At 47.3% G+C, this 25165-nt stretch overlaps 1 protein-coding gene across 8 annotated transcripts in view; it reads right to left on the reverse strand.

Moving 5' to 3' along the window:
• Positions 1-24428, reverse strand: part of IL15RA (interleukin 15 receptor subunit alpha) — a 39205-nt gene extending 14777 nt beyond the window's left edge. For 4 of the 8 annotated variants that reach the window (XM_069547152.1, XM_069547153.1, XM_069547157.1 and 1 more), the window contains exons 1-3: positions 23818-24322; positions 3989-4183; positions 2235-2327 (exon numbers count right to left, since the gene is read on the reverse strand). In XM_069547152.1, the coding sequence (XP_069403253.1) occupies positions 2235-2327; positions 3989-4183; positions 23818-23911 (382 nt within the window). In that variant the 5' untranslated portion in view covers positions 23912-24322. Of the gene's footprint in view, positions 1-2234; positions 2328-3988; positions 4184-23817 lie in introns of all 8 variants that reach the window. The other 4 variants (XM_069547155.1, XM_069547154.1, XM_069547158.1 and 1 more) reach the window with 2 other exon arrangements.
• Between the last annotated feature and the right edge of the window lie 737 nt (positions 24429-25165).

Consider the following 25165-nt stretch of genomic DNA (forward strand, 5'->3'; position numbering starts at 1 on the left):
TAGAGCCCTCACACAGCAATGAAGAACCAGTGCACCCAAGAAGGGAATGAATAAAATTAGTTAAGAAAAGTGGAACTGTACTTGCCAAAGACATCAGGATGCTAATTTTAGTTTACTTTTTACATACTTGCACAAAACTTTTGAAATAAGGCGAACCTGGGATTCAGCCCATCTGACCTTTCGAGAGTGGACCTGAGGGATGCGTCCTGGCTCGGCGCCCATCTCTGGGAGGAGGCTGAGCCGCCTGCCTTGCGCTGAGGTCCTTGATCTCCTGTCCTGCAGTGGCCAGCAGCTGCCACAACCTGTAGGCTGCAGTGGCACAACCCTGCTGCTCTGTTTCCATGGTGAGTGGGTCTTCCAGGGTGATAATACAGTCCTGATGAGCCCAGCCCTGGAGGCGAAGCTGTGATGGCACATCCCGGGATACCCGGCCCCCTGTTAGGGCCTCTGCCCCACGTTCTCCCAGCCACGTGCGCTGGAGGAGTCAGCGAGCCCTTTCACCCTCTGTCAGCACCTCGTAGGGCCTAGGTGCTCTGCACACCATGCTCCCCCTGACCCGGAGCAGGCCCATGAGGTGCCCCTGGTCACAGCACCCACCCTGGAGGTTACACTCACACCTGAGATTTCCCTGCATGGCTGCAATCTGCCAAGTGCTTGGGGCATGAAGGCCAGGCTGAGAGAGGTCCCTTGAGCCAGGTGTGACTCAGGTCAAAGGGGTTGTGGGCACCCCAGCCTCTTCTTCCTGTTTGTCATCGGCTCAGTAACTGGAAGGAAACCCTTGCTCCACCCCTCCACCTTCCCTTCAGCGGTGGTTCTCAGCCCTGGCCCCCTGAGGGTCCCAGGAGAGCTTCTGGAGCTCCAGTAACCGGTGCTCCCCAGACCACCCAGAGTTCCAGGAGGTCTCAGTGAGCATCCTCAGTTAAGAACTGGCTCTCGAGGAAGGCAGCCCGAGAAGCGCTGTCAGCCACTGTGGGATGGCTGCGCCTGGAGGGAAAGGAGGGGGTGGGGCCAGGAGAAGCCCGGCACTGGGGCTTGCCTGATGGCTCAGTGGTAAGGCAGCCACCTGCCGACGCAGGAGACGCAGGTTTGATTCCCGGCCCAGGAAGCTCCCACATGCCGCAGGGCAACTAAACCTAGATGCCACAACTAGCGAGCCAGCGCACTAGAGCCCTCGAGCCACAACTCCTGATCCACGAGCTGCAACTTCTGAAGCCTGGGTGCCTAGAGCCTGTGTTTCCACAGCAAGAGAAGCCACAGCAATGAGAAACCCATGCACCGCAACTCAACCCTTGCTCACCGCAGCCTAAGCATCAACAAATACCCAGCACAGCCAAAACAAATAAATAAAAACCTCACACTGGGTAATGGGCCACAGAGAATCAGGAGTCAAGAGAGGGTGTCAGAAGACACAGGGCAAGTCTTCCCAGGATATTGTGCATCCAAGAGCTCAGATTTTCTTAACAGTGCAGAGGAAACTAGGGTAGAGTTTGCCTAAGACCTGGTCAAAATGCAGAACCCTGGCAGCTTTGTGCAGGCGTGTGTACCAAAACAATCACAGGCAGGGTTGTTGGGAGATGGTGTGCTTGGGTCTCTCCCAGTTCTGCGCGTCTTGCCAGTGGAGGCGCCATCTTTTCAAGGATGCTTAGATGGCCTTGGTGGGTGGAGACAGTATCTCCCCCCAGAGCACAGGGCAGATGTGTTCACACCAACAGTAAAACATCAGGTTCCTGCGCAGGCTCCCTCCTCTCCAGGGATGTCTGCCACCCACACGGGCACCTGCTTAGGCCTGCTTAAGGCACGTGTGGATGAGGGACTTGATGAGACCTGCCAGTGGCCTGCTGCCTGCAGCGCCAGGCAAGAGAGTCCTCCGTCTCTGATCCAGGAGGGTTGGGTTTTCTGCCAGTGCCCATGAGGCCTAAGAAGGCTGATATGCAAGGTGGGCAGAACCTCAGCCCCCACCCTCCCTATTCTGAAAGCTAAGCATCTACCACGAAGTATGATCTGGCCTAGTAAGAGTGGATTTTAAACCATTATGAAGTGCGCACCCGTGAAGCCTGGTTGTCCGGCAACTTTGGCTTAAAAGAAAAAATGAAGTTAATGTCAGTTCTTATCCTTGACGTGAATAAGGGGTGTTTGCGGCGGAACCCTGGCAGTGGTTCACGGATCTGCAGGCTCTCCGTGGACCTGAGGGCAGCCGAGGATGGGAATCCTGAAAGAGTCTGCGGCATTCCTACCTTTTCCGGAGGGGGTGGGGCTCTCTGGCTCTGGGGTCAACCCTGTCGGCGCTGCTGTGGAGGGTGGCCTTTGGTGACTCAGGGAGGGGTCTCCTAGAGAGAGGATAACCACACGGCATTTATGATCCCAAGGGTGGAACCTGGGCTGGCTTCAGAACTGGATGTAGATAAAAGAATAATAATAATAAATGTATACTTTAAATAAATAATACGTTTATAATTTAAAGTGGACACATCTGGCCGCCCAGCTCTGGCCAGACACACAGGAGATAAACAGCTGTTTGTCCGCAGCTCCCAGCGCAGACTGCTCAAGTTCAGAGGCAAGTGTCTTGTCTCTGGCTAGAATGATAGCAATGACCTCAACTCAGTTTTTTAACGCTAGCTTTTGCATGAGAAAACAAATGATTACTCAATTGATTGTTTGGGGCACAAGTTGTTGGGGAAATCATGGAGGGAGTGGTTAGTAGTAAAAGGTGGGGCTTTGGGGGCTAAGACCTAAAGGTTCCCCTAGTCTTTGGTTCTAAACATCTATGATTCTAGGCTTATCCCCATCCTTCATTCCCCCCGCCCCACCCTAGAACCCACCCTGTTCAGTTCAACATCCTTGATTCATTCACCCAGAGGAATTGGAACACTGAGGAAACGCCCACTTTCTCTACAGTAGGAAGCCCTGATTTTTGCCCCTGGACAAAATGGGTTCCAATGGGTCCCCGGGCTAGACCGAGGAAGACAGCCGTACTCTCCCCAAAGTTACTGCTCAGACCTGGCCTCACCCAGCCCATTCCCATGGGCCCAATGGTCCATGCGGTGGGCACTCTGCTCCCAGCCCAGCGATGCCTCTGCTACAAGCAGAAGGCCCGCCTGGCCTCTGAGCCCTGCACGGTGGCCACGCGGTGGCAGGGTAGGGGCACAGGGTGAACTCAACACTACAGATTCAATAGAAAGACTGGCTTTTCAAGGAGTCCCCCAGCCATGAATCTGCTCTTGAACAACCCCGTTTGTCTGCTTTCCCTGGAAAGGAGCTGAGAATGTCCGCAAATGTTACTTGAGAACACATCTCACCTGGACACACACCATGTGTGCGGTAACTATTTAACGCACCCTTCTCTTGGAAGACTATGGGCTGCTCTTTCCTTCTCTAGAGTACAGGGCTTAGTCTTCCTGAAAATAACCCTGCTGGCTTCCACTTGAAGATTCTTTGACTTCTCTTGGCACGGTGATCCAGCTGTGGATTTTTTTTTTTTTTTAAGGTGGGGAAATTCCATAGATCTCTCCTCATTCTTGGTCTGGAGCTCTGGCTGGATCCCAGACAATGTCTGGGCCAGGAGGTCTCTGCTCCATGGGTCTTCCCACTTCTCTCAGGGCAGGTATCAACAGGGGAGGAAGGGCAGTGATTTCCCTGTGGGCTGTCTCCTGGGGAGGAATCGGGCAGCCCTCCAGGGAGCAGGGTGCTATGAGCAAACACCTCTGTCTGTAGCCCAGTTCTTGCTTCTGTGATCTAAAGCACTGATGGTAATAATAGTTAATATTTACCAGAGTTTGCTTACTCCTCCCACAACCCACAATGTTGAAAGGACCTGATGAATCAGGCCCATTTTCTTGATGAGGAACCAAGAGATCAAAGACATTGAAGCCCTTGCCCAAGGTCTCATGGGTGGTTATGTGGCAGAGCCATCAGCTGCCCATACTGCGGTCTGCTCTCTGCGTGGCCATGGCGAAAGGGGCGGAGGGACAGTACTGGGACAGCCACTTACTGATGCACTTGAGGTTGGGAGTGGTCCAGTGGGCAACTTTCGCGGTCTCGTTAAACACACACTGGGTCAAGCTGGAGGTCCCAGCTTTACGCTTGAAGCCAGAATTACAAACATACCGCTCCCTGGAGTTGATGCTGTAATTCTTGACCTGGATGTCTGCATGCTCCACAGATGTGGGAGTCGGGCAGGTGATGCCTACAGAAGTGTAGATGAGAGGGAAGATGTCAGCAGATTGCAGCTTGCTCTGTGGGATGCTTGGGTGGAAGTCAGTAACTTTAAACCCGAGGGACCCTGGGGATCCACCCCCCAGATTCAAGCATGTGGAAGATGTCAAGTAAAGGCGCCCACCATCTAGAAGTGGTCCAGGATCTTTCTTTAAGAGCCAGCCACTGAGCATCACTAGAGCCCGGGGGGCATCAGCGGAGACCCCTCTCCCTATCCTCCACCCCCATGTCTCCAGCCTCCATATCTTTCAAACATATCCACCTCTGTCTCTCTCCTACCCTGCATCTTTTGCCTGAACAACAGCAACAGGCTCCAGGTTGCTACCTTTAACAAACCTTCCATTTCCACAAGGCAGCTGGCATCATCTTCATATTTTAAATAGTTTATGTATTTATTTCTTTGGCTGTGCCGGGTCTTAGTTGTGGTATTCAGGATCTTTAGTTGTGGCATGTGAGATGTTTAGCTGCAGTATATGGGATCTAGTTCCCCCACCAAGGATGGAGCTCAGGGCCCCCACATTGGGAATGTGGAGTCTTAACCGCTGGACCACCAGGGAGTCCCCAGCAGCATCTTTATAAATGCATATTTGATGACTTCACTCTCTCCTGGTTGCCCACTAACGTCTTTCCTGAGTTTAATGTCACTTTCTTAGGAAAGCCCTCCCTCACCCCTACAGTCACCCGAGTCCCAGAGTTCTGTGCCCTTTTCCTCTACAGTGGGTTCCATCCACAGCTGGATTTAAGACACGGAGCCTTGAGGAAGGCTCTGCTGGCCCCGTCTGCCTCTCCAGCTACTCTTGCCTCTGGCCACACTGGCCTTTGGCCCATCACCACCCCCTATGCCTTCACCATGCCCCCCTGCCTCCCCCCATCACACCCTTCCTAGCTTAGTTCAATGCCACTTCCTCAGGAAAGCCCTCCCTCAGAAGGGTCCTCAGACCCAGCCAGGTTACCACCTGTCCTCCAAAGCAGCCTCCTTTAAGACTGAGTCCCATCCAAAGCCAGAAAGAGTCTATTGCAGCTAAAGTTTCAAAGCAAGATTTTCCTGTAGCCACCTGAAACAACTGTATGACTTCTTAATGCTCTTTCCCCTATCAATTCAGTACATTATTAGGTTTTCTTGTGCATGGAAGAGATGGGAGAACCAGTTTCTGAGGGCAAGCCTCGCATAAGTGGGGCGACTGAGGCAGCTGAGAGTGGGCTGTGCTGGAGAGAAAGTCCCACGGAGGGAAAATCCTCAATAGCATTTGCCATCATCCTGAAGGCCCCCTTCTCAGTTACTGAAGGGTGTGTCTGTGCCAAGTGGCTCTTTGGTTGGGTGCCTGGCTACCCACAGCTGCCTGGGAGCTGACTTCCGGGTTCCAGGTTGGGAAATGAGTAAGTCTCTGCTGAGCAGCTGGAGCATCATGAGGGTTAGGACTCTGGCAGGAGAAGTGAGTGAAGTAATCTTTCTGCCGGGGAGGGACTCTGAGGGGAAGACTGAATGTAGGGCCAGTTGGATTCACAGACTGGAGGAGGATGGTGCCCTAACTGCCCCTGTGCCAGGGGTCCCAACTAGGGCCCAAGGGCCAAATCCAGCCTGCCATCTACTTTTGCCAATAAAGTTTTATTGGCACACAGCCTTGCTCATTTGTTTATGAAGATAGATGCTTTCACTGTGCAACAGCCGGACTGAATTTTTACAACAGAGATCTAAATTATTTACTTCCTGGCCCCTTTAGGAAAAGCCTGCCCCAGGCTGTGTGGCCTTGAAACAAACCACTGCCCTTGTTACTAAGACCAGCTGAATGAGTCAGCACAGAACTCTAGTGCATTCCTTGGAGTAGCTGAGGTTGACAAAAGAGATACTGCCCCGCATGAAAAGAAGAACGGCCCCACATGGCAAAACTCAATGTGAGTCAGAAGACAAATGGCCAGACTGGAAAACAACTGCAGTTTCTATCACGTAGGGTTAACTTCTCTCATGTCAAGAGCTCCTGAAAGTCAATCAAAAGCCTGCCGATCCCAAGGAAAAATAGGAAAAGAGTATAAACTGGAACTTGACAGAAAGGAAATACACATGCTCTTAAATATGTTTTAAAAATACTCAACCTCAGTCACAATGAAGGAAATGTAAAATAAAACTACCTAAGACAGCGCTTTCAGCTCCCAAGTTGGAATAGAGCCAGAAGTTGGTTACTACACGATTACTTGCATGTTGCTCATACAGCCCCAAGTGAGACATACTTGCAATCTAAATACCCACCCATTTTGACCCTGCAATTCTGCTCCCAGGGATTTCATTTTACAGCTATATCTGCATTCCTGTGAAACGTTACAACACATATACATATACCCTTGAACTCTAGGATTTGCCTTACTGGTGTATTTATGAAGTGAGTGTGTACAACGTTATCCATTAAAAGAGCCAGTAAATTACCCTGTATGTCATCAGTAGGAGAATAAATAAATCACAATAGAGATTATAGCACCACTGTACCATGAAGTCCTACCCAACTCTTTACAATAGAGATTAAGAAAAAAAAAAAAAGAAAAAGTTATTTATGCACTGAAGTGGAGAGATTTCCAGGATAATCTGTTAGGTTTGGAAGAAAAAGGACAGAGCGCTGTGTATTACACACTACTCTCAGTGAGAAATGAAGCAATACATATATCCAGTTTTTTGTTTATACATAAAATCTCCAAAAGTATACACAAGAAACTATTCACACTGGAGGTGAGGCAGCTGAGGGATAAGACTGCTGCCTTTTCATGCTTTCTGAAGTTTTAATGGTGCAAATGCTTTACCCATTAAAAATGCTTTTGAAATATTTTGTAATGGTGTTTCTTCTGCTGATGTGTACACAGGGTTTTTTTTTTTTCCCCATGATATATGCTGGGGTAACAATCAAATAGCTAGCAACCAGACAGTGGCCTGATTCAGTCAGCAAACAATCAAAATAGCTGCTGGCATTAACCAGGACCTGGTAGGGTGACCACTGGCCACAGATCAAAAGCCGCACCAATGATGAGAACCGGCAGAATATCAGTCATGTATATATAGTATATACTGTTTTAAATATATGAAATACTTCATAATAAAAAAGTGGGGGATGGGATTTAAAAATACCCCACCACAGGAAGTCAGAAATGACAGGACAAAGGGGAACTGAACCACGCGGAGAGTGTTCATTGCTTTTACTGTAACACCATGCCGCCTCTGCGTGGAGCCCTAGCTTTCTGCTTTCCTGCCTGACCCTCTGCCCAGGGCTTGCCCATCTTCTCCTCCAGAAAGTGCCCTCTGGGTTGCCATACTCCCCAGCTGCTAACCTAGGTGCAGATGTCAGAGAATCACTGCCAGAATCAGTGGGACACGCACTCACCTCTCAGGGTCACCACCTCCTGAACCCCTTCTGCCACATCCTGGCTAGGAGGGCCTCTTCAGACCTCAGATCAGAGGGAGCCAGCTCCGCATTCAGAGTGTGGTTGGAACAGTTACTGCCAAGTGCTCAGCAGTCTGCAGACAGGCCAGCCACCCCTGGGTCAGCTGTCAGACCCTCCCCTCCCGCTTCAGGGTGTACTGCCGAGGTGTCAGCGTCCTCATACCTGAACACACCTGAGCACGCCTGAGTCCAGTGGGTCAGTCACTCCGGGCTTTGCTTTGGTCTTCCTAGTCTCAGAAGGGAAAATAGATTGTCTGATTTTCAGTCTTAATCCAACCCTGACTCTTCTTTTAAAACCCCATCAACATCTAATATTAGATTTTTTTAATATTTATTTACTTATTTAGGGTGCACTGGGTCCCAGTTGCCACATATAGCATCTAGTTCCCCAATCAAGGAGCATGAAGCCTTAGCCACTGGACCACAAGAGAGATCCCTAATATTACATTTTTAAAACTATCATATCCAGCTTTATCACTCCATCCTGATGCTGACAATGCTCTCTTCACTTACAGTGATTCTATAGTGGACACAGCATTTTCATTCCCTTTTCAATGAAATCCTAAGATAATCATTATTTTAATGTACCAGTTTTCTAAAAAAAATCTTTTTCCCTATTAACTTGTGTGAACAGAGATCATGGGAGAAGCGATCTGGCTGTTAGGGTGTACTCCCTTCCTCCTCCACTCTCTCCATCTGATGCCTGGGTTGCATCTTGCTCACCTGGATCCCTTCCCAAACATTCTTATTCATCTTGTAGTCCTCAAGTTCAGCTTCATCCACGGATTCCAATTTCGAATCATGCTTTGAATCTATTGATCTTTCCTTGGTCACCTTTTTTTTTTTTTTTTGTCTTCACTGTTTTCTATGTTGTCTTCAGATTTGAGATGGTGTGTCAGCAAACCGTCCTACGTCTTCTAAATCTGGAAATCCTTTCCTCCATTTAGGGCAATGGATTTCAACTTTGAGTGTTTGTGGCACTCTGAAGTAAAACATTTGCCCTGTCACTCGAGGGGATTTAAAAGGTTGAGGCCATGGCAACTATCACGAGAAGAGCCACGAGAATCACTGCCACAGTGGAAGGTCACCACGCTAGTGCGTCATTCTGCAGAGCTGCCTGCTATGTGGGTGCTACAGTTTATTGCATGTATAAGTACCTAAGTTTATGGCATATGTAATAATTCTAAGTTTTGGGCAGGCTTCAGTAAATAGGCAGTCTTCTCCATGGTGGCCTGACTTCACCTTAGATGCATAGTTAACCCGTGACACGATAAAGATGTGTGTGAGCGCCCTGGCAGGATGGAAGGAGCGCTCCTGTTCCTTTGCACTTGGGAGACGGCTGCCCTTGCCGCTCCCGCTGTCGCTCATCTGCAGCCCCCACGGGCGGCCGAGCAGCTCCTCCAGCCCTGTGACCCTTTGCTGCAGCTTCGTGTGTCCAGCTCCAGAATGAGGAGTCTCAGGAAAGATGAAGGACCCACATGGGTTCCAGCTCTGCCTCTTCGCTCCCAGGGGGCTCTTGCTTCCCCCTGGTTTACATCCATCTTCCCACCAGACCATGACCTGGAGGCTCTGGCTTCAGATGCAGAAAGGACAGCTCACCTAGACAGTAACTGGCTCCCACAGCAGCACAAGGTGGTTCTGCTCCTCCTAGACCCTTAGGACCACAGTCCTGACCGATCCAGTCTCAGAGTATCTCCCACAGTTGGTTACTAGTTACAACGGGGAAAATGGTAACCACCTTGAAGAAAGCTGACAGCTACCACCTGAACCAAGTGATCAGACATAACATCACAGGGACATCCCCCTGGTGGTCTAGTGGCTATGACACTATCCCCAGTGCAGGGGGCCTAGGTTCAATCCCTGGTCAGGTAACTACATCCTGCATGCTGCAGCTAAGACTCGGTGTGGTCAAATAAATAAATATTAAATAAAAAGAAGTAATATCACCAACATGGGGATATACAGCTGTCATATGCCTCCTGATCTGATTCACTGCCAAGGACACAAGATCACATCTGTGGTCTCCCTCCCCCAAATCCATAACGTGAATCTAACCATGAGGAAACATACAGAATGTTCCAGACTGAAAAAGGCTAAAGAGATACGATAACTAAATGTTACACGTGGTCCTAGATTAGATCCAGAATTAGGAAGAAGACAGCTAAAAGGACATGAATGGGGCAACTGACGAAATTTGAAAAAATGGACCCTGTATTAGATAATATTATTATGCCGAGATTAAATGTCCTAATTTTGATAGTCATATTGTGATCTGGTAAGAGTGTTGTGTTTTAGGAAGGTATGTAAAAAAATGTGTTCCTAGGAAATATACATTGAAATACTTAGGCATAAATATTTCAAGCATAATGCGGCAAACAGTTTAGATGCTTCAGAAGAAGATGTACGTGTAATATAAATATGCAAATGTACATATATTTAGAGAGAGGGGGAAACAGTAAATAAAATGGTGGTCCAGTGGTCAGGAATCTGCTTTGCAGTGCAGGGGACATGGGTTTGATCCCTGGTTGGGGAACTAAAATCCCACAAGCCGCGGAGCATCTAAGTCCATGTGCCACAACTAGAGAGTCTGTGCGCCACAGTCTCGCATGACGCAGCCAAGACCCGACAAAGCACATACATAAATCTGAAAAAAATAAAATGGGGCAAAATGTAAACAGTTGGCAAAGAGGGGTAAAAGGTATTCAGATGGCCTTTGTACTGTCTTTACAACTTCCTGGTGAGTTTGAGGTTGTATCGGAATAAATAAAAGCAAAAAATAAGTAAGCATCCAAATAAACACTAGCTGAGTGGTGCCTGGGGCCCTTTCCTTGAGATTTCCTCTAGAAGGAAACTCTAGGAGCCCTCTACAGCTCAGACCACGATCACATTTTGGTCAGGAAAATCTTTGGTTAGTTCCCTCATTGTGACGTTCCTGGTGCTGACTGCCCCTCATTACCTCTCCACACCTTTTAGAGTGTCCTCATTTCCCGGGGCCGGTAGTGGTGCTTCCACTCTTTCTACACTTGGTCGTAAGGAAGGAAACCAGCTAAATACACTCTTGCCAACTAAATCCCGTCTTTGCCGAGCCCTCCTCCCATCTGCTGTATTCTCTGGGGTTAACGCCTCTGTGAGGTTTTTTTTTGTTTGTTTGTTTGTTTTTCATGTTTATTTCGCTGCTCTGGGTCTTTTTAAAATTTTGCTCATGCTATTTCTTTATTTTTGGCTGTGCTGGGCCTTTGTTGCTGCGTGGGCTCTTCTCTAGTGGTGATCGGGGGCTACTCTAGGTGCGGTGCTCGCGGCCCCTCTCGCCGCTCGCGGCCTCTCTTGCTGCTGTAGGGTGTGAGAGCTTCAGTAGTTGCGGCTCCAGAGCACAAGCTCAACAGTTGCGGCGCACAGGCTCAGTTGCCCTGCAGCACACGGGATCTTCCCGGGTCAGGGGTCGAAAGCAAGCCTCTGGCACCGGCAGGCAGACTCTTTGCCACTGAGCCACCAGGGAAGCCCTGCTCTGGGCCTTAGCTGCAGCATGTGGGATCTTTCAGTTGCAGCTCGCAGGCTGCAGCCAAGAGTTCTACGTTGTCCCTGATGGGAGTGAGTGTTCGTCTCCATCAGGGCCACGCTGGAGGCCTTGCTCTGCCTCGTCAGCTCTGCTCTTTACTGCCTTTACCTCCTCTTCTACCCTCCTCGTCAGCGCTTCTCAGATGTGGACCAGAACCGTCTGGAGGGCCTGTGACAACACAGGGTACTGCGCCCTCTTCTTGGAACTCCTGAGTCAGCAGGTCCCGGGCAGGAGCCAAGCATCTCACTTCCTCACCCCCACCCTAACAAGCTCCAGGTGATGACGATGCTGCTGGCCCAGGGACCATGCCCTCTGCTATTTACAGGTGTAGAAGAGCCTCAGCACCACAGCAAGTTACTTTTCAGCATGAAAACTGCTTGCTCTTAGTTGTTCAGGTCATGGTCTTGGTTCGATCAGTGAGGATGTCTTTTACAGTTCTTCCTGGTGTGCTCTTCTGAATTTATATTTTTTCATTGAATCTAATTCTCCCCCACCTCCAGCTCAAAAATGTTCTGTGGGGGTGTGTGTGTCTAGCTTGACAGTACCACATCACAAAATCTTAAATTAAATCTCAGATTTTTGCTACCAAAATCCTAAATCTGTACCTGTGGGGCTTTGCTATACATGAACAGAGCTGGGGAAGTATTCAGAAGTAGACGGGTGTTGAGTGGAGAGGAATGATCATAAAACTCAACCCTGGAAGCATTTGACCATGACCAGCATGGACAGTCCCATAAAAAACACTAGACTCTGTTCTATGATAAAGTGTTCCTTCCTTCTGTGGGAGCCTGAGTGGACCTTGGACCTTTGGACCTCTAGGGTACATTACTGATGGCTGGACGGTCTCTCCAGTCACAGAGGAGTTAACCCCAGAGAATACAGCAGATGGGAGAGGGCTCAGCAAAGATGGGATTTAGTTGGCAAGAGTGTATTTAGCTGGTTTCCTTCCTTACGCCAAGTCTGGTCTCTGGAGCTGACACCATCGTTGTCTTAGCCTTGGGAGAGGCTGTGATGTCTGAGTCGAGTGCTGAGCCTCTCTGCCAGAGGTTGTTCTGAAACCTTAGAAGGGAGGAGACTCAGAACTCCTGCCTCACCCTAAACACCAAGCACACAGTGATTCTCAGGACCAGTCCATTTCCTCAGAATTGCAAAGGTAACGTGCTCAAAGCTGTACCTGTCTTTTTGTGACCAGCTTATTTCACTTAAAGCGCTTCCCTGGCGGCTCAGATGGTAAAGAATCTGCCTACAGTGCAGGAGACCCGGGTTTGATCCCTAGGTGGGGAAGATCCCTTGGAGGAGGGCATGGCAACCCACTCCAGTATTCTTGCCTGGAGAATTCCATGGACAAAGGAGCCTGGTGGGCTGCAGTCCATGGTGTCACAAAGACTGAGTGACTAACATACTATTTTATTTAGCATAATCAATATTGTGGCATATTTCAAACCTCCCTCCTTTAGATTAAGGCTAAATATTGCACTGTATGGCTAGACCACAGTTTGATTGTCATTCATCTGCTGATGGACACTTGTGTTGCTTCCACAATTTACTTGCTGTGAGTAATGCTGCTATGATCATAGGTGCACAAATATCTCTTTAAGACCCTACTTTCTTATCTTTGTTCCTCTGTATATAATGTATCTTTATTCTTTGGATCATGATTTTCTCTCTCCTTATTTTTCAGCAGTCTGAATATGATGTGTCTGGCATGAGATTATTTCAAGGGAGTGGCATTCTTCCTGCTTGGTGTTCTCTCAGCTTCCTGCATCTGTAATTGAATATCTTTTATAAATTTGGAGAAATTCTCAACTAGTATCTCTTCAAATATTTCTTCTGCTCCATTCTCTTTTGTTTCTGGAGCTCTGATTCCACATATATTAAACCACTTCCTACTGTACCGCAGCTCTTGGATATTCTGTTCTGTGTCTCTGTTTTCCCTCTCATGCTTGCTCTTTGTCCTGCTGTTAGAGTAATTTGTACTGACCTATCTTCAAGTTTACTGATTCTTCTCTTGGCTGTGTCAAGTGCTCTGATAAGCTTGTCAAAGGCTTGCTTCATGTCCATTGTTTTTAAAATTTTTCTAACATTACCATTTGAGACTTTCTCATGACTTCCATTTCTCAGCTGAAACTCCCCCTTTACTCATGAATGCTGTCTATCTTTTTCACCTGAGCCTTTAACATGCTAATGATATTGAGCTGGCAAAAGGCTCCTTTGTTTTTTTCCGTAAGATGGCTCTCATAGATCTTAGTTGTCTTTGACTTCATTGGAAACAATTTTGTTAGATTGTATTGTGACAACTATCATATCAGCATACATTTTTAAAAGCTTATCAAAATTGGTGAATTTGTATGTAGCCATTTTAAATATTGAAGATGGAAGAAAAAAGCAACATTTGTGGCATATTGCACATTATTATTTCAGGAAAGGGAAAAACAACTGCAATGCAGAAAAATATCTGTGCCGTGTATGGAGACCATGCTGTGACTAATCGAACATGTCAAAGGTGGTTTGCAAAGTTTCAGGCTGGAGATTTCTCACCGGATGACACTCCATGGTTGAGTAGACCAGTTGAAGTTGATAGTAGTCAAATTGAGACATTAATTGAGAACAATCAATAAACTGTTATATCATGCAGGCGATTGCCGACATACTCAAAGTATCCAAACCAAGGGCTGAAGATCCTGTGCACCAGGTTGCTTATATTCATCACTTTAATGTTTGGGTTCCACAAAGTTAAGATTAAAAAAAAAAAAAAAAAACCTTTCTTGACTGTACATGCGGCTCTCCACTTAAATGTAATATCTTCCATTTTTAAAACAAATTGTGATAGGTGATGAAAAGCGGACACTGTACAATAATGCAGGATGGAAAAGACAGTGGGCCGGGTGACGTGAACCACCAACAACCATACCAAAGGCCGATCTTCATCCCAAGAAGGTGATGTTGTGTATATGGTGGGATTGGAAGGAAGTCCTCTATTATGAACTCCTTCTGGAAAACCAAACGATTAATTCCAACAAATACTGCTCCCAATTAGACCAACTGAAAGCAGCACTCAACGAAAAGCGTCCAGAAATAGTCAACAGAAAACGCATATACATCAACATAACGCAAGATTGTGTGTTTCTTTGATACCCAGGCAAAAACTCTTGCAGTTTGACTGGAAAGTTCTGATCCATCTGCCATATACACCAGACACTGCACCTTTAGATGTCCATTTATTTCAGTCTTTACAAATTAATGGAAAACTTTCAATTGCCTGGAAGACTGTATAGGGCACTTGGAACAGTTGTTTGCTCAAAAGGATACAACGTTTTGGGAAGATGGAATTATGAAGTTGCCTGAAAAAAATGGCAGAAGGTAGTGGAACAAAACAGTGAATACATTGTTGAATAAAGTTCTTGGTAAAAAAAAAAAAAAAAGAAAAGAAAGTTCTTGGTGCAAATAAAAAATGTGTCTTTTATTTTTACTTAAAAAACTGAAGGAACTTTTTGGCCAACCCAACATTTCCTTTAACTTCCAGTCTGATAGTTTCAATTTCTGGGTCATCGGTGAGTTTTGTTTATTGCTTTTGATCCCTGGGTCTGGAAGATCCCCTGGAGGAGGAAATGGCAACCCACTCCAGTACTCTTGCCTGGAAAATCCCATGGACAGAGGAACCTGGTAGGCTACAGTCCATGGGGTCCCAAAGAGTTGGACAGGACTGAGCAACTTCGCTTTCACTTCATAGTGGGACTTTTCTGTTGTTGCGACACACAGATATACAGCATGTTGAGATATATTTTTTTGTATGTCTCAATTTTTGATTGAATTCTTAACCATATTTGTAGAACTGAGATAAACAGTATTTATTAGAACTGAGATAAACAAGTTCTCGAAGTGTGAACACTTCTAATGCTAAACTGATGATGTGGGGAAGGTTGAGTCAGTCAAATCTGTTGTTGAACTGGCATTTAGATTTTGTTGTTGCTGTGGTTACCTTCAGAATAGGACTGGCTTCAAATTCCTCCTTTTTTTTTTTTTTTTTTAAGCGGGGGGTGGGGATAGGGCAGGGCGGGGGCCGTGCTGGTCTTCGCTGCAGTGAGCAGGGTCTCCTCTCTAAGTGCTGTGTGCGGGCTTCTCACTGCAGTGGCGTCTCTTGTTGCAGAGCATGGCTCCGGGCACACACAGGTTTCCGCAGCTGCTGCTCCCAGGCTCGAGAGCACATGCTCAGTAGTCGCGGCACACACATTTATTTGCTCTGCGGCATGTCGGATGTTCCTGCGCAGGGATCGAACCTGTGTCCTCTGCATTGACAGGTGAAGTCTTTACCACTGTGCCACCAGGGAAGCCCTCTTTTAGTCTTTTCTTGTGCTAAGGTTGAATTTGAGTGAAACTCTGGGAGATAACGGAGGGCAGAGGATCCTGGCGTGCCACAATCCGTGGGGCTGCAGTCAGACACCGCGTAGTGACTCAGCAACAAGTGCTTCGAGTGGGGGCTGGAGTGGCGGGGGGTTTTTCTCAGTGTTCCTGCTCCACCCTCATCTTGAGTCCTTTTCTGTTTATCTAAACCGCAGGGGTTATCTCTCCACACTCCTGCCCACCCCGCCCTGGGCAGTTGCTGGCTGCGCTTGTGACTTGGCGTTTGCTTGCCTGGATGGGATGGGGTCAGGGGAAGCTGCCTCTTGTCCTGGTCCAGCCTCAGTCTTAGGCAGGCCCGCTGTGCCTGGCGGCCAGGCTTGCAGCTTTCAGTCGTCTTGCCTTTTCCTTTCGTGGCAGCCAACCGCTCCCTCCTTATCTTTAACAGGGTTTGTACATGTAAAAGCTTCCCCCGCCCCACCCCTCCCAGCAACAGCAGTAGTGGGCCTCCAGTGGTGTTTGGTATAGGATCTGTACGCAGGACCAAGTATACGTGGGGTTATTTAGGGACTTGACATTCTGTTCCATTGATATATTTGTCTATTTGTTCATCTAGACATCCAATACCTTGCTGTCTTGATTATTGTAGCTTTATTGTTGAAGTCAGGTAGTGTAAATCCTCTGACTTTGTTAATCATTTTCAAAGTTGACTTTGGTCCTTTCCTGGGTTATCGAATCAGTATATCAATTTCTAACTGGGAAAAAAAAAAAAAGCCTGCTGAAAGTTTGATTGGAATTGCATTAAATTTATAGATCAAGTTGGTGAAGAACTGACATCTTAATAGTACTGAATCTTCTCAATACCCATAAACACAGTCTTTCTTGATTTAGTTAAGTCTTCAGTAATTTATCTCCGAAGTGTTTTCTAGTTTTCAGTGTATCGATTTTGTACATCTTTTGTCAATGTATCCCTACGTACTTCATATTTTTACAACACAAATGACATTATGTTTATTTCAGGTTTTAATTGTTGCTAGTATTTTGTATATTGATGTTTGTAAATTGATTGTATACTCTGCAACTTTGCTCAACTCATTCCATTAGCATTTTTGTAGAGTCCATGGGATTTTCTATGCAGGTGGTTCCATAGAAATTTCATGATTCCATTTCATTTACTGTGTTGTCTTGCTAAATGTAATGCTTTGTTGTATTATTGCAATGTTTGCTTTCAGATCTGTAGTATATGTCTTTACCTCATCACAGCTCACCCACAGGTGAAATCATACTACTTCACATGTGTAGTATAAGAACCTTGAACAATATCCTTTCATTTCTCTCCATCCAGCCTTTTGCTATTCTGTCAAATGTTTTGCTTCTCCTTATAAACACCACAATACATTATTATTATTTTTACTTTAAACAGCTGACTACATATTTTATTAGCTATGGATTTTAATAGATGTTTTCTATATATTATTATCATTTCTGGGTGTTTTGTTTCCAGCAGAATTTTTCAGAATGTCTACTCCATCATTTTACTGAAAAAGGAAGTCTACTTTCCACTGTGAACAGTGTGTGTGTGTGTGTGTGCGTGCATGCTTAGCCTCTCAGTTGTGTCAAACGCTTTGTAAGCCCATGGACTGTAGCCCGCCAGGCTCCTGTGTCCATGGGATTTCCCAGGCAAGCATACTGGTTGCCATTCCCATCTCCAGGGGATCTTCCCAACTCAGAGATCAAAACTGTGTCTCCCACACTGCAGGCAGATTCTTTACCACTGAGCCACCTGTGCAGCCAATCAACCACATATAGGTCAGTAACTCACTTTACAAAGCTAGACTCTCCCAAGTGCAATGGAGGTAACACATTTGATTGTGTCAATAATCTTCATCTCAGAGGCCTTAGTCACACCTTTTGAAACTTCAATTATAATTTCTCTTCTCATAACACTGTTCTCTAGATAGTCAGGGAAGCAAATCTCACCTTGTTTACAACACTGTAAGCTCCTGAATACAGTTCTCCGGTACTCTTAGTACAGGAGCTAAGCCCAGTATGTGATGGGTGTTTTCTGGTTAGTTTTTAGCTTATGAATCTATATAATGGAATGGATGAAGTAATGGAAATGGGAGAAGATGTAAGATGCTTGGATTTTCAAAACTCTTAAGTAGGCAAAAAATATACATAACAAGTCCTAACGATTGTTTAAATGAAGTCACCAAAATATTTGTGTAGGGCCACACCTCTTTCTACTTCCCAGAACCTGTGAATCAGACTTTTTTCTATCATGAGTAAGTAACCCTGGCCTACTCTCGAATCCAGAGTTCAAGAGTAGCAGGCTCCTCCCCTTCTGTAAGAAAAGTGAGAATCCATTTCAGTATTTTCTGCCTCTTATTCTGCTGTTGAAATGCCTATAGCATGCCGACTGTGGTGGGATACCAAGACGTACAGGATACGATCTCTGCCCTGGTGCTCGTTGTGACACTGATGTAGCCAGTGCATAGAAGCCTCTCTGTGTCTTCAGTAATCCATTTTCCCTCCTTATTCTGGCTGACGCACCAGCCAAGCCGGCACACATTTCCCTCTTGGCACTCGGTGTAAGCACCCACTGCACGCAGGTCATGCCTTTAACTTGTCAGCTCTCTTCTCAGGCTCGTTAACTGAGCCTCCCAGTCTACCTTTTGCGTGGTAGGTAGACTCATCATCATTCAAGGCCTTAAATTATGACTTCTGAAAGCTTGGGAGACTTGAGTGGCTGTAGGCTGAAGGATGAACAAAAGGGAAAGAATGAAATACATTCTATACTCGAAGGACTCAGGAGGAAATCTGCCCCCCTCCACCCCCCGCCTTACCAACACCGCCTTGGTTCAGGGTTTCATCATCGTTTACTGGAACTATTGCAAAAGTCTCCAGCTTAGCTTCCTGCCTCCAGAATCTCTTGCCTACAGTTTATTCTCCACATTCTTGACAAGAGTAACCCTTACACCACGTGCATGCATGCTAAGTCGCTTTAGTCATGCCCAACTCTTTGGGACCCTGTGGACTTGTAGCCCACCAGGCTCCTCTCTCCATGGGATTTCCCAGGCAAGAATGCTGGATTGGGTTGCTATGTCCTCTTCCAGGGGATCTTCCTGACCCAAGGATTAAACCTGGGTCTCCCACATTGCAGGCGGATTCTTTACCATCTGAGCCACTAGAGAAGTCCAACTCTTCCACCATACAGCTCCAGTAATATCCCCCTGGACCCAGCCCTTAATTACCTTCCCACTATGCAGGAGAAAATCATCCTTCCAAGTAACAACATTCAAATAACATCAATCATGTTTAATAAGTAACACGGATATGACTCCAAGAGTATGTACTAGGGGACTTTATACATGTATTTACTTAGTTATGTGCTATTGGGTAAAATCAGTTTGGTAGAAGTGATCTAGCCCAATACAAGTTAGCTGGAGTGATGATTGTATTGAAAAAGAATATCCTCAAGTGTTTCTGCCATTTAAAAAAGACTTTGAGGGCTTTCCCCTTGCCTTATTTGTTCTACATAGCTAATTTTCATCCAACTTATTTTACTCTATGCTGTTTAGAATATCAGAGATTTTGAAACAGCCTGAATATCCATCCTTTGGCAGGTAACAGAAGCCTACCAACAACTCTAACAATAAGGAATTATTTAAAGAAGTCATAAAGGATTATAAAATATATGTATATAGTGCAGTTATATGCAGTGACTTTATAGAGCCCGATTTTGAGCAATCTGCAAAATGTATAATGCCACAAAAACATTGCGAAACAAGATTGGTTATAATTAATTAAAGATGAACTAGAAAAAAACTCCAAAATTCTAGCTCTTTTTTGCGTTACTTCTTGTGTAGTTTTATTTTTTCCTTTCATTACAAAAGCAATGCAAATTACATCAGAAAGACAAGAAAAGGCAGACAACTACACAGACACAGACGCATACACACACAACCTATCATCTCTTGACTCTAGATCTTTAGTAAAGGCTGAATCATACAATGCATACTGTTTGAAAGCAACCCTATTATATTTATGCAGTCCTCCACTGTTGGGCATTCAGGTTGATTTCAACAAATCCATATTTTGTACGTTTAAGTTTGTATCACTTTTTTTGCCATCAGTAGCAGCACAAAGCAAAAATGAGATAAAAATGGTTTGATAAAAGTTTTAGCAAAACTCCCCAGATGTCTGAAAAATGGCTTATTAATTTAAAAAATGTTTAAAGACATAAGTTGTACAACCACCCTTAGGCACACCAGCACCCTGCATAACAAAAGCCAAGCTGGTAAGCAGGGATATTCATCTTCAAACAAATCATCGTCATCTCCAGCTGCTTTGGGCAAATCACCTGAAGCCTCACAGGTTATGAGGGTCTTTAAAAAGCTGCCTGGCCAAGATGACGCGTTCCCCTCCAGATCAGGCCTCCTGAATCAGAACAGATGACAGCAACTCGCTTTGGCTATTAGCACTGAAAACTAGCGGGAACAGACCTGAAGCTATCATTTACCCAGCTAGTTGTAAGGGAGGAGCTGCTCTGTACCCGACCAGGATCACACTGCCAAGTAGCAAATCTAGTCATCTGTGTCCACTTCCCTTCTCTGTTCACTTAAAAACATCAGGTACCCTTTGTTCTCTTAGCTATTCATCCATTTCTACACCAGTAGAACACGTCCTGGCGGCTACCCAGGTGGCGTTAGTGGTAAAGAGCCCGCCTGCCAATTCAGACCTGGGTTCGATCCCTGGAGGAGGGCATGGCTGTCCACTCCAGTATTCTTGCCTGGAAAATCCCACGGACAGAGCAGCCTGGCGTGCTTCATTCCAAGGAGTCGCAAAGAGTCGAACACAACTGAAGCTCTTAGCATGCACACTGTCCTGATTACTGCAACTTTATAAATCTTAAACTCAGAAGTGCTGATCCTCCAGGTGAGTTGTCTTTCAAAGCTGTTTGATTGTACTAGGTCTTTTGCATTTCCCATCTCGATTTTGCAACCAGCCTATCATTTTGTATAAGAAAACCTGCTGGAAGCTTTATCTGGGGAGAACTGATACCTTAGCAGTACTGACTTGTCCGGTCCATGAACATGACGCACCTCCATTTGTTTAGATCTTCTTTAACTTCTCTCAGCAGTGCTTTGTGGGTTTCAGTGTACAGTCTTTCTCTTTTTTTTTGTCAGAGTTATCCCTAACTTTCTGATGCTATTGCAAATGATATTGTTATTTAAAAAATTCAGTTTCCAATTACTCATTGCTAATGTATAGAAATATAATTGATTTTCATGTAGTGATGTTTTGTCTACAGCAACCAATATATACAAACAGCTGATGCTGAATACAGGTGTAAGAGCAATTCAGCAGAGATCATCTCAACAAATGGTGCTGGAAAAAGTGGATAGGCACATTTGCTTGGAAGACCAAACAAATACAAAATTTTCAACCCATGTTTCACATTATATGAAAAATTAATTCAAAATGAATCACAGACATCAATAAAACCTAAACTATAAAACTTCTAGAAGTAAACATAGAAGAAAACCTCTGTAACCTTGACTTAAGCAAATATTTCTTAGATATGGCACTAAAAGCACAATACAAAAGAACAAATTAATAAGCTGAACCTCATCAAAATTAAAAATGTCTTCTCTTCATCAAACACTGTTATGAAAATGAAGAGAGATGTCACAGACTCTGAAAATTTTTTTTGCAAATCATATATCCAATAAAGGACTTATACCCAGAAAATATAAAGAACTCTCAAAACTCAATAATAATTCAATAACTCAGTTTTTTAAAGGGCAGAATGCTTAACTAGACACTTTACCAAAAGAAGACAGATTGATGGCTAAGAAGCACAAGAAGGGATCATAAATTATTAGGAAAATGCAAATTAAAACTATGAAAGACAACTACACACCTACTAGAATGGGAATGATTAAAGAGAAAGACTGATCACACACACACAATTGTTTTCTTCTGGTAACTATGTGAGCTGATGATGAATGTGTTAATCATTTCACAATATATACACATATCAAATCATCACTTTGTACACCTTGTGTGTGGGGTCAGTTGCTCAGTTGTTCTGATTCTGCGACCTCATGCCCTGTAGCCCACCAGGCTCCTCTCTGTCCATGGGATTCTCCAGGCAAGAATTCTGGAGTGGGTAGCCATGTCCTCCTCCAGGGGATCTTTCTGACCCAGGGATCAAACCTGTGTCTCTGGCATCGGCAGGTGGGTTGTTTATCACTCTGCCATCTGGGAAGCCCTTTGTACAGCTTAAACTTGCACACTGTTATTTATCAATTACATATACCTCAATAAAACTGGAAAAAAATTAAAAGTTAACAAAAAAGACTGGCCATACCAAGTGCCAACAAGGATGGAGAGGAAGTGGAACTCTTGCCCACTGCTGATGGGAATGCAAATGAGAACAGTTACTTTAGAAACAGACTGGCTGTTATTTTAAACAGTAAGCATACACATGTCACGTTATCCAGCCATTTACACTCCCAGCCATTGTCTCTACCCAAGTGAAATGAAAACCTCTGTCCACACAAAAACCTATATGGAAATGTTCATAATAGTTTTATATCTAATAGTCAAAACCAGAAACAACCCCCAAAACGTCCAGCAACAAAACGGATGGATAAAAAACTACAACATCCATGCATTACAACAGTTCTCAGTAATAAAGAAGAATGGATTGCTTGATATAAGTTACAAGCTGGAGAATTCTCAGGATAATTATTATAAGTGAAAGGAACACAGGACATGAGGAAGCTTCTGAGAGTGATGATTATATTTACTCTCGTGATGGTGGTGATGGTTTCCTGACTTTACGTTTACCTCTAAACTTATCAAATTGTGCAGTTGATATGTGCACTGTGTATTATCTGTCAGCCGCCCCCCAAGAGAGCTGTTTAGGAAAAACCAAGAACCATCAGGAGCTAAGAGATGGAAGCCATGCCTCTGTGAGGTCAAAGAGCTGCTGGAGTTGAAGAGCTTCAGGGAGCTTGCCTGCAGCCTGATCTGCCCTGGGAGGTGCACGGCTCAGGGTTTTCCTGGGTTCTGACTAAGGCTGCATTTCACTTTCACATCGTCCAGTAGACTTGCCCCCCATTGTTCTCCCCTGGGTCATGCGGGACACTGGCTAGGCAGGTGGGAGGAACTGATATCATCCACATAACTCGGATTCTCAGATAAGGGGGAAAATCCAAACATAGTCTCAAAGAAAGAAAACCTCAGGAAAGCCAGAAGAGCTAGGGGATTCTCAGCAGGCTAGCCGGCCGCCGCTGTGGATGGATCCTCCAATGGAGGACGGGCCGACTGACCCGACTGGATGTAAGTTATGAGGAGTGTTGCCTTAAACACACACACGTGCACAGACAGATCGCGGGATTACTCTCCTCTGGAGAGTCCATGGATGGCCTTTGGGGGCCCCTTAACCCCAAAACTGTACGCAGGTTTTGTTAAGTTTGTGCGTTCGTGTGTTTTTCAGAGGAGAGGGTTTGTAGCTTTCATCAGACCCTCGCAGCTCCGTGACTGCAAAATGATTAAGGCGCGCCAACGCGGATAAACGCGGACACATCCCTGCTTTCTCCTCCCTCTTGTCCAGCTCCTGGGACGAAAACCCACCACCAGCAGGACACTCATTTGAGTCTGCCCAGTGATTTGACAGCTGCGTGTCTAAAATTCCTCCTGAACACACACACACACCCAGCCATCCTTCCACTTCATTTTTCCCGGTTGGTCTGGGAGCGCGCCTTCCGGACTGCGGCCCCCACCCCCGCGCGCCCTCAGGGTTTCCTAACGCTGAGACTTCCCAGCTGCTGCCGGGCCCCCCAGGTGTGCAACCTGCCTGCCGTTTCCTCTCCTCTGGGACGCACGCGGTCCGCACCCCGTCGCACCGCCGCCCCCCCGTATAAGCTGCTTTGGTCGAGGGGAGGGACCCCCCCGCGAGGACGGCCGGCTGTTGAACGCTCTCCCTGCTTTCCTCGCGGGGCTCACGCATTTCTCGAAATCGCGGTAAAGCTCCCAAGTGGAGCTCGTGCGGCACACCCTGGCTTCTTCCCTTTGCCTCGGAAATTGGGGAAAACGTAGAATGAAAAGCCCGGCGACTCGCTGCCTGCCTCGAGTGGCCAGGCGAGCGGGGCTCGCAGCCCGTGGTCCCCGCGTCCCTCCACGTGTCCCCGGCGCGCGGGGCGCACCTCGTGCTGGGGGCCACCCCGCGCCCGGCCGCCCGCCTCCCCGTCCGCCCGCTAGCCGCCAGCGCCCTACCCGGCGTGGCCGGCGATCCGAGCAGCAGCAGCAGCAGCAGCAGCCCCAGCGCGGGGAGGGCTCCGGCCCCGCGGCCCCTGAGCGGCCCGGACATGGCCGGACTTCGGCCGCGCCCCCGCCGGCCGCCTCCCGGGCTCGCCCCTGCCGGGACGCCCCGCCGCCGGCGCGCGCAGATGCCCACGACCTGGGGGAGGCGGCGGGCTGCAGCTCCGGACCGGCCGCCCCGCGAGCCGCATTCGCTTTCGCTTTTGCTTTAGCCCCCGAGGGCTGGAGAGAGGTGAGAAGCGGTGACAGTTCCGTGACTCAGCATCCCCGCCCCCTCCCCTGGAAAAAACCCCGGCGGAGCCGTGACCCCCGCGCCGCCGCCGGGTTCCCGCAGCGCCGCCGGCCGCGCCGGGACGAGGACCCGGGCTGTGCCCCGCGGAGGCCCGGAGTCCTCGCCGGCTGTGCCCTCCCGCCCCTGCTGTCCCCAGCGGTTCATTTCGTCGCGCGTCCCCACTTAGAGGGAGTGGGAGAAACCAACTCGTTCCCGTGAACACTGCCGGTGGGCGTCACACCTGGCTTCGGCTCCACCCGGTCAGGTCCCCTGGCTTGTGTGCGTCTGTCGCTCTGACTTAGACGGCCTGGACCTTGGGCTGCCGGCGAACGAGTGGCCCCACGCCCTGCCGGTCCGGGCCTGTGACGCTGGGTGACAGCTGGCCTGTCGCCCGGCGCGGCTGGCTTGGTCACCTGCCCTGTGCGTCCAGGCCCAGACCTGGCGCGCAGCCCCAGCGGCCTGACCCAACGTTCCCCGACTCCTGGCACTGGCGCTTTCTTAGCCTTGCTGCATCTTTCTTCCCCAAGAACATTTCAGCTATGTAAAGGGGGCTCGTCGGGAGAGAAGACCGACCGTGGTTCCCCTCTGTGCCTTATTCCCGCGCTAGAGGAATTGGCCTAGCCTACCATCCTGCTGCTGGGCAGGCAGTTTGCTTTCTTGGGATCTCCAGTTAAGCTGGACAGTACTGAGAAACCTGTGCGCTATGAGAAATCTCCCGATGCGCAATCGAAAACCCCCAGTTTGGGAAGTGAAATGAGGCGGACGCGGCGTCTCTGGCCTGAGCCTCCCTCCATTCTCCAAGAGCTAACATCCTGAATAACTCACTCGGCACACAGTAAACTGTCAGGAATGCCAACCGCAGCCCTTACTCAGGTTTGGTCCGTTTTCCATGACTCAGGGTAGGGTGTGCACTCAGTTCTAGGCAGTCTTGTCACGTGTGAAGATGTCTGTGTCCCCCACTGTCAAGACGGAGAATGCTCATCACCAGCACCCTGTCATGGAGCCCTGGCCATCGCGCCATGTGCGTCTGTC

Source organism: Ovis canadensis, chromosome 13 (genome assembly GCF_042477335.2).
Source record: "Ovis canadensis isolate MfBH-ARS-UI-01 breed Bighorn chromosome 13, ARS-UI_OviCan_v2, whole genome shotgun sequence".
Classification (NCBI taxonomy): Eukaryota; Metazoa; Chordata; class Mammalia; order Artiodactyla; family Bovidae; genus Ovis; species Ovis canadensis.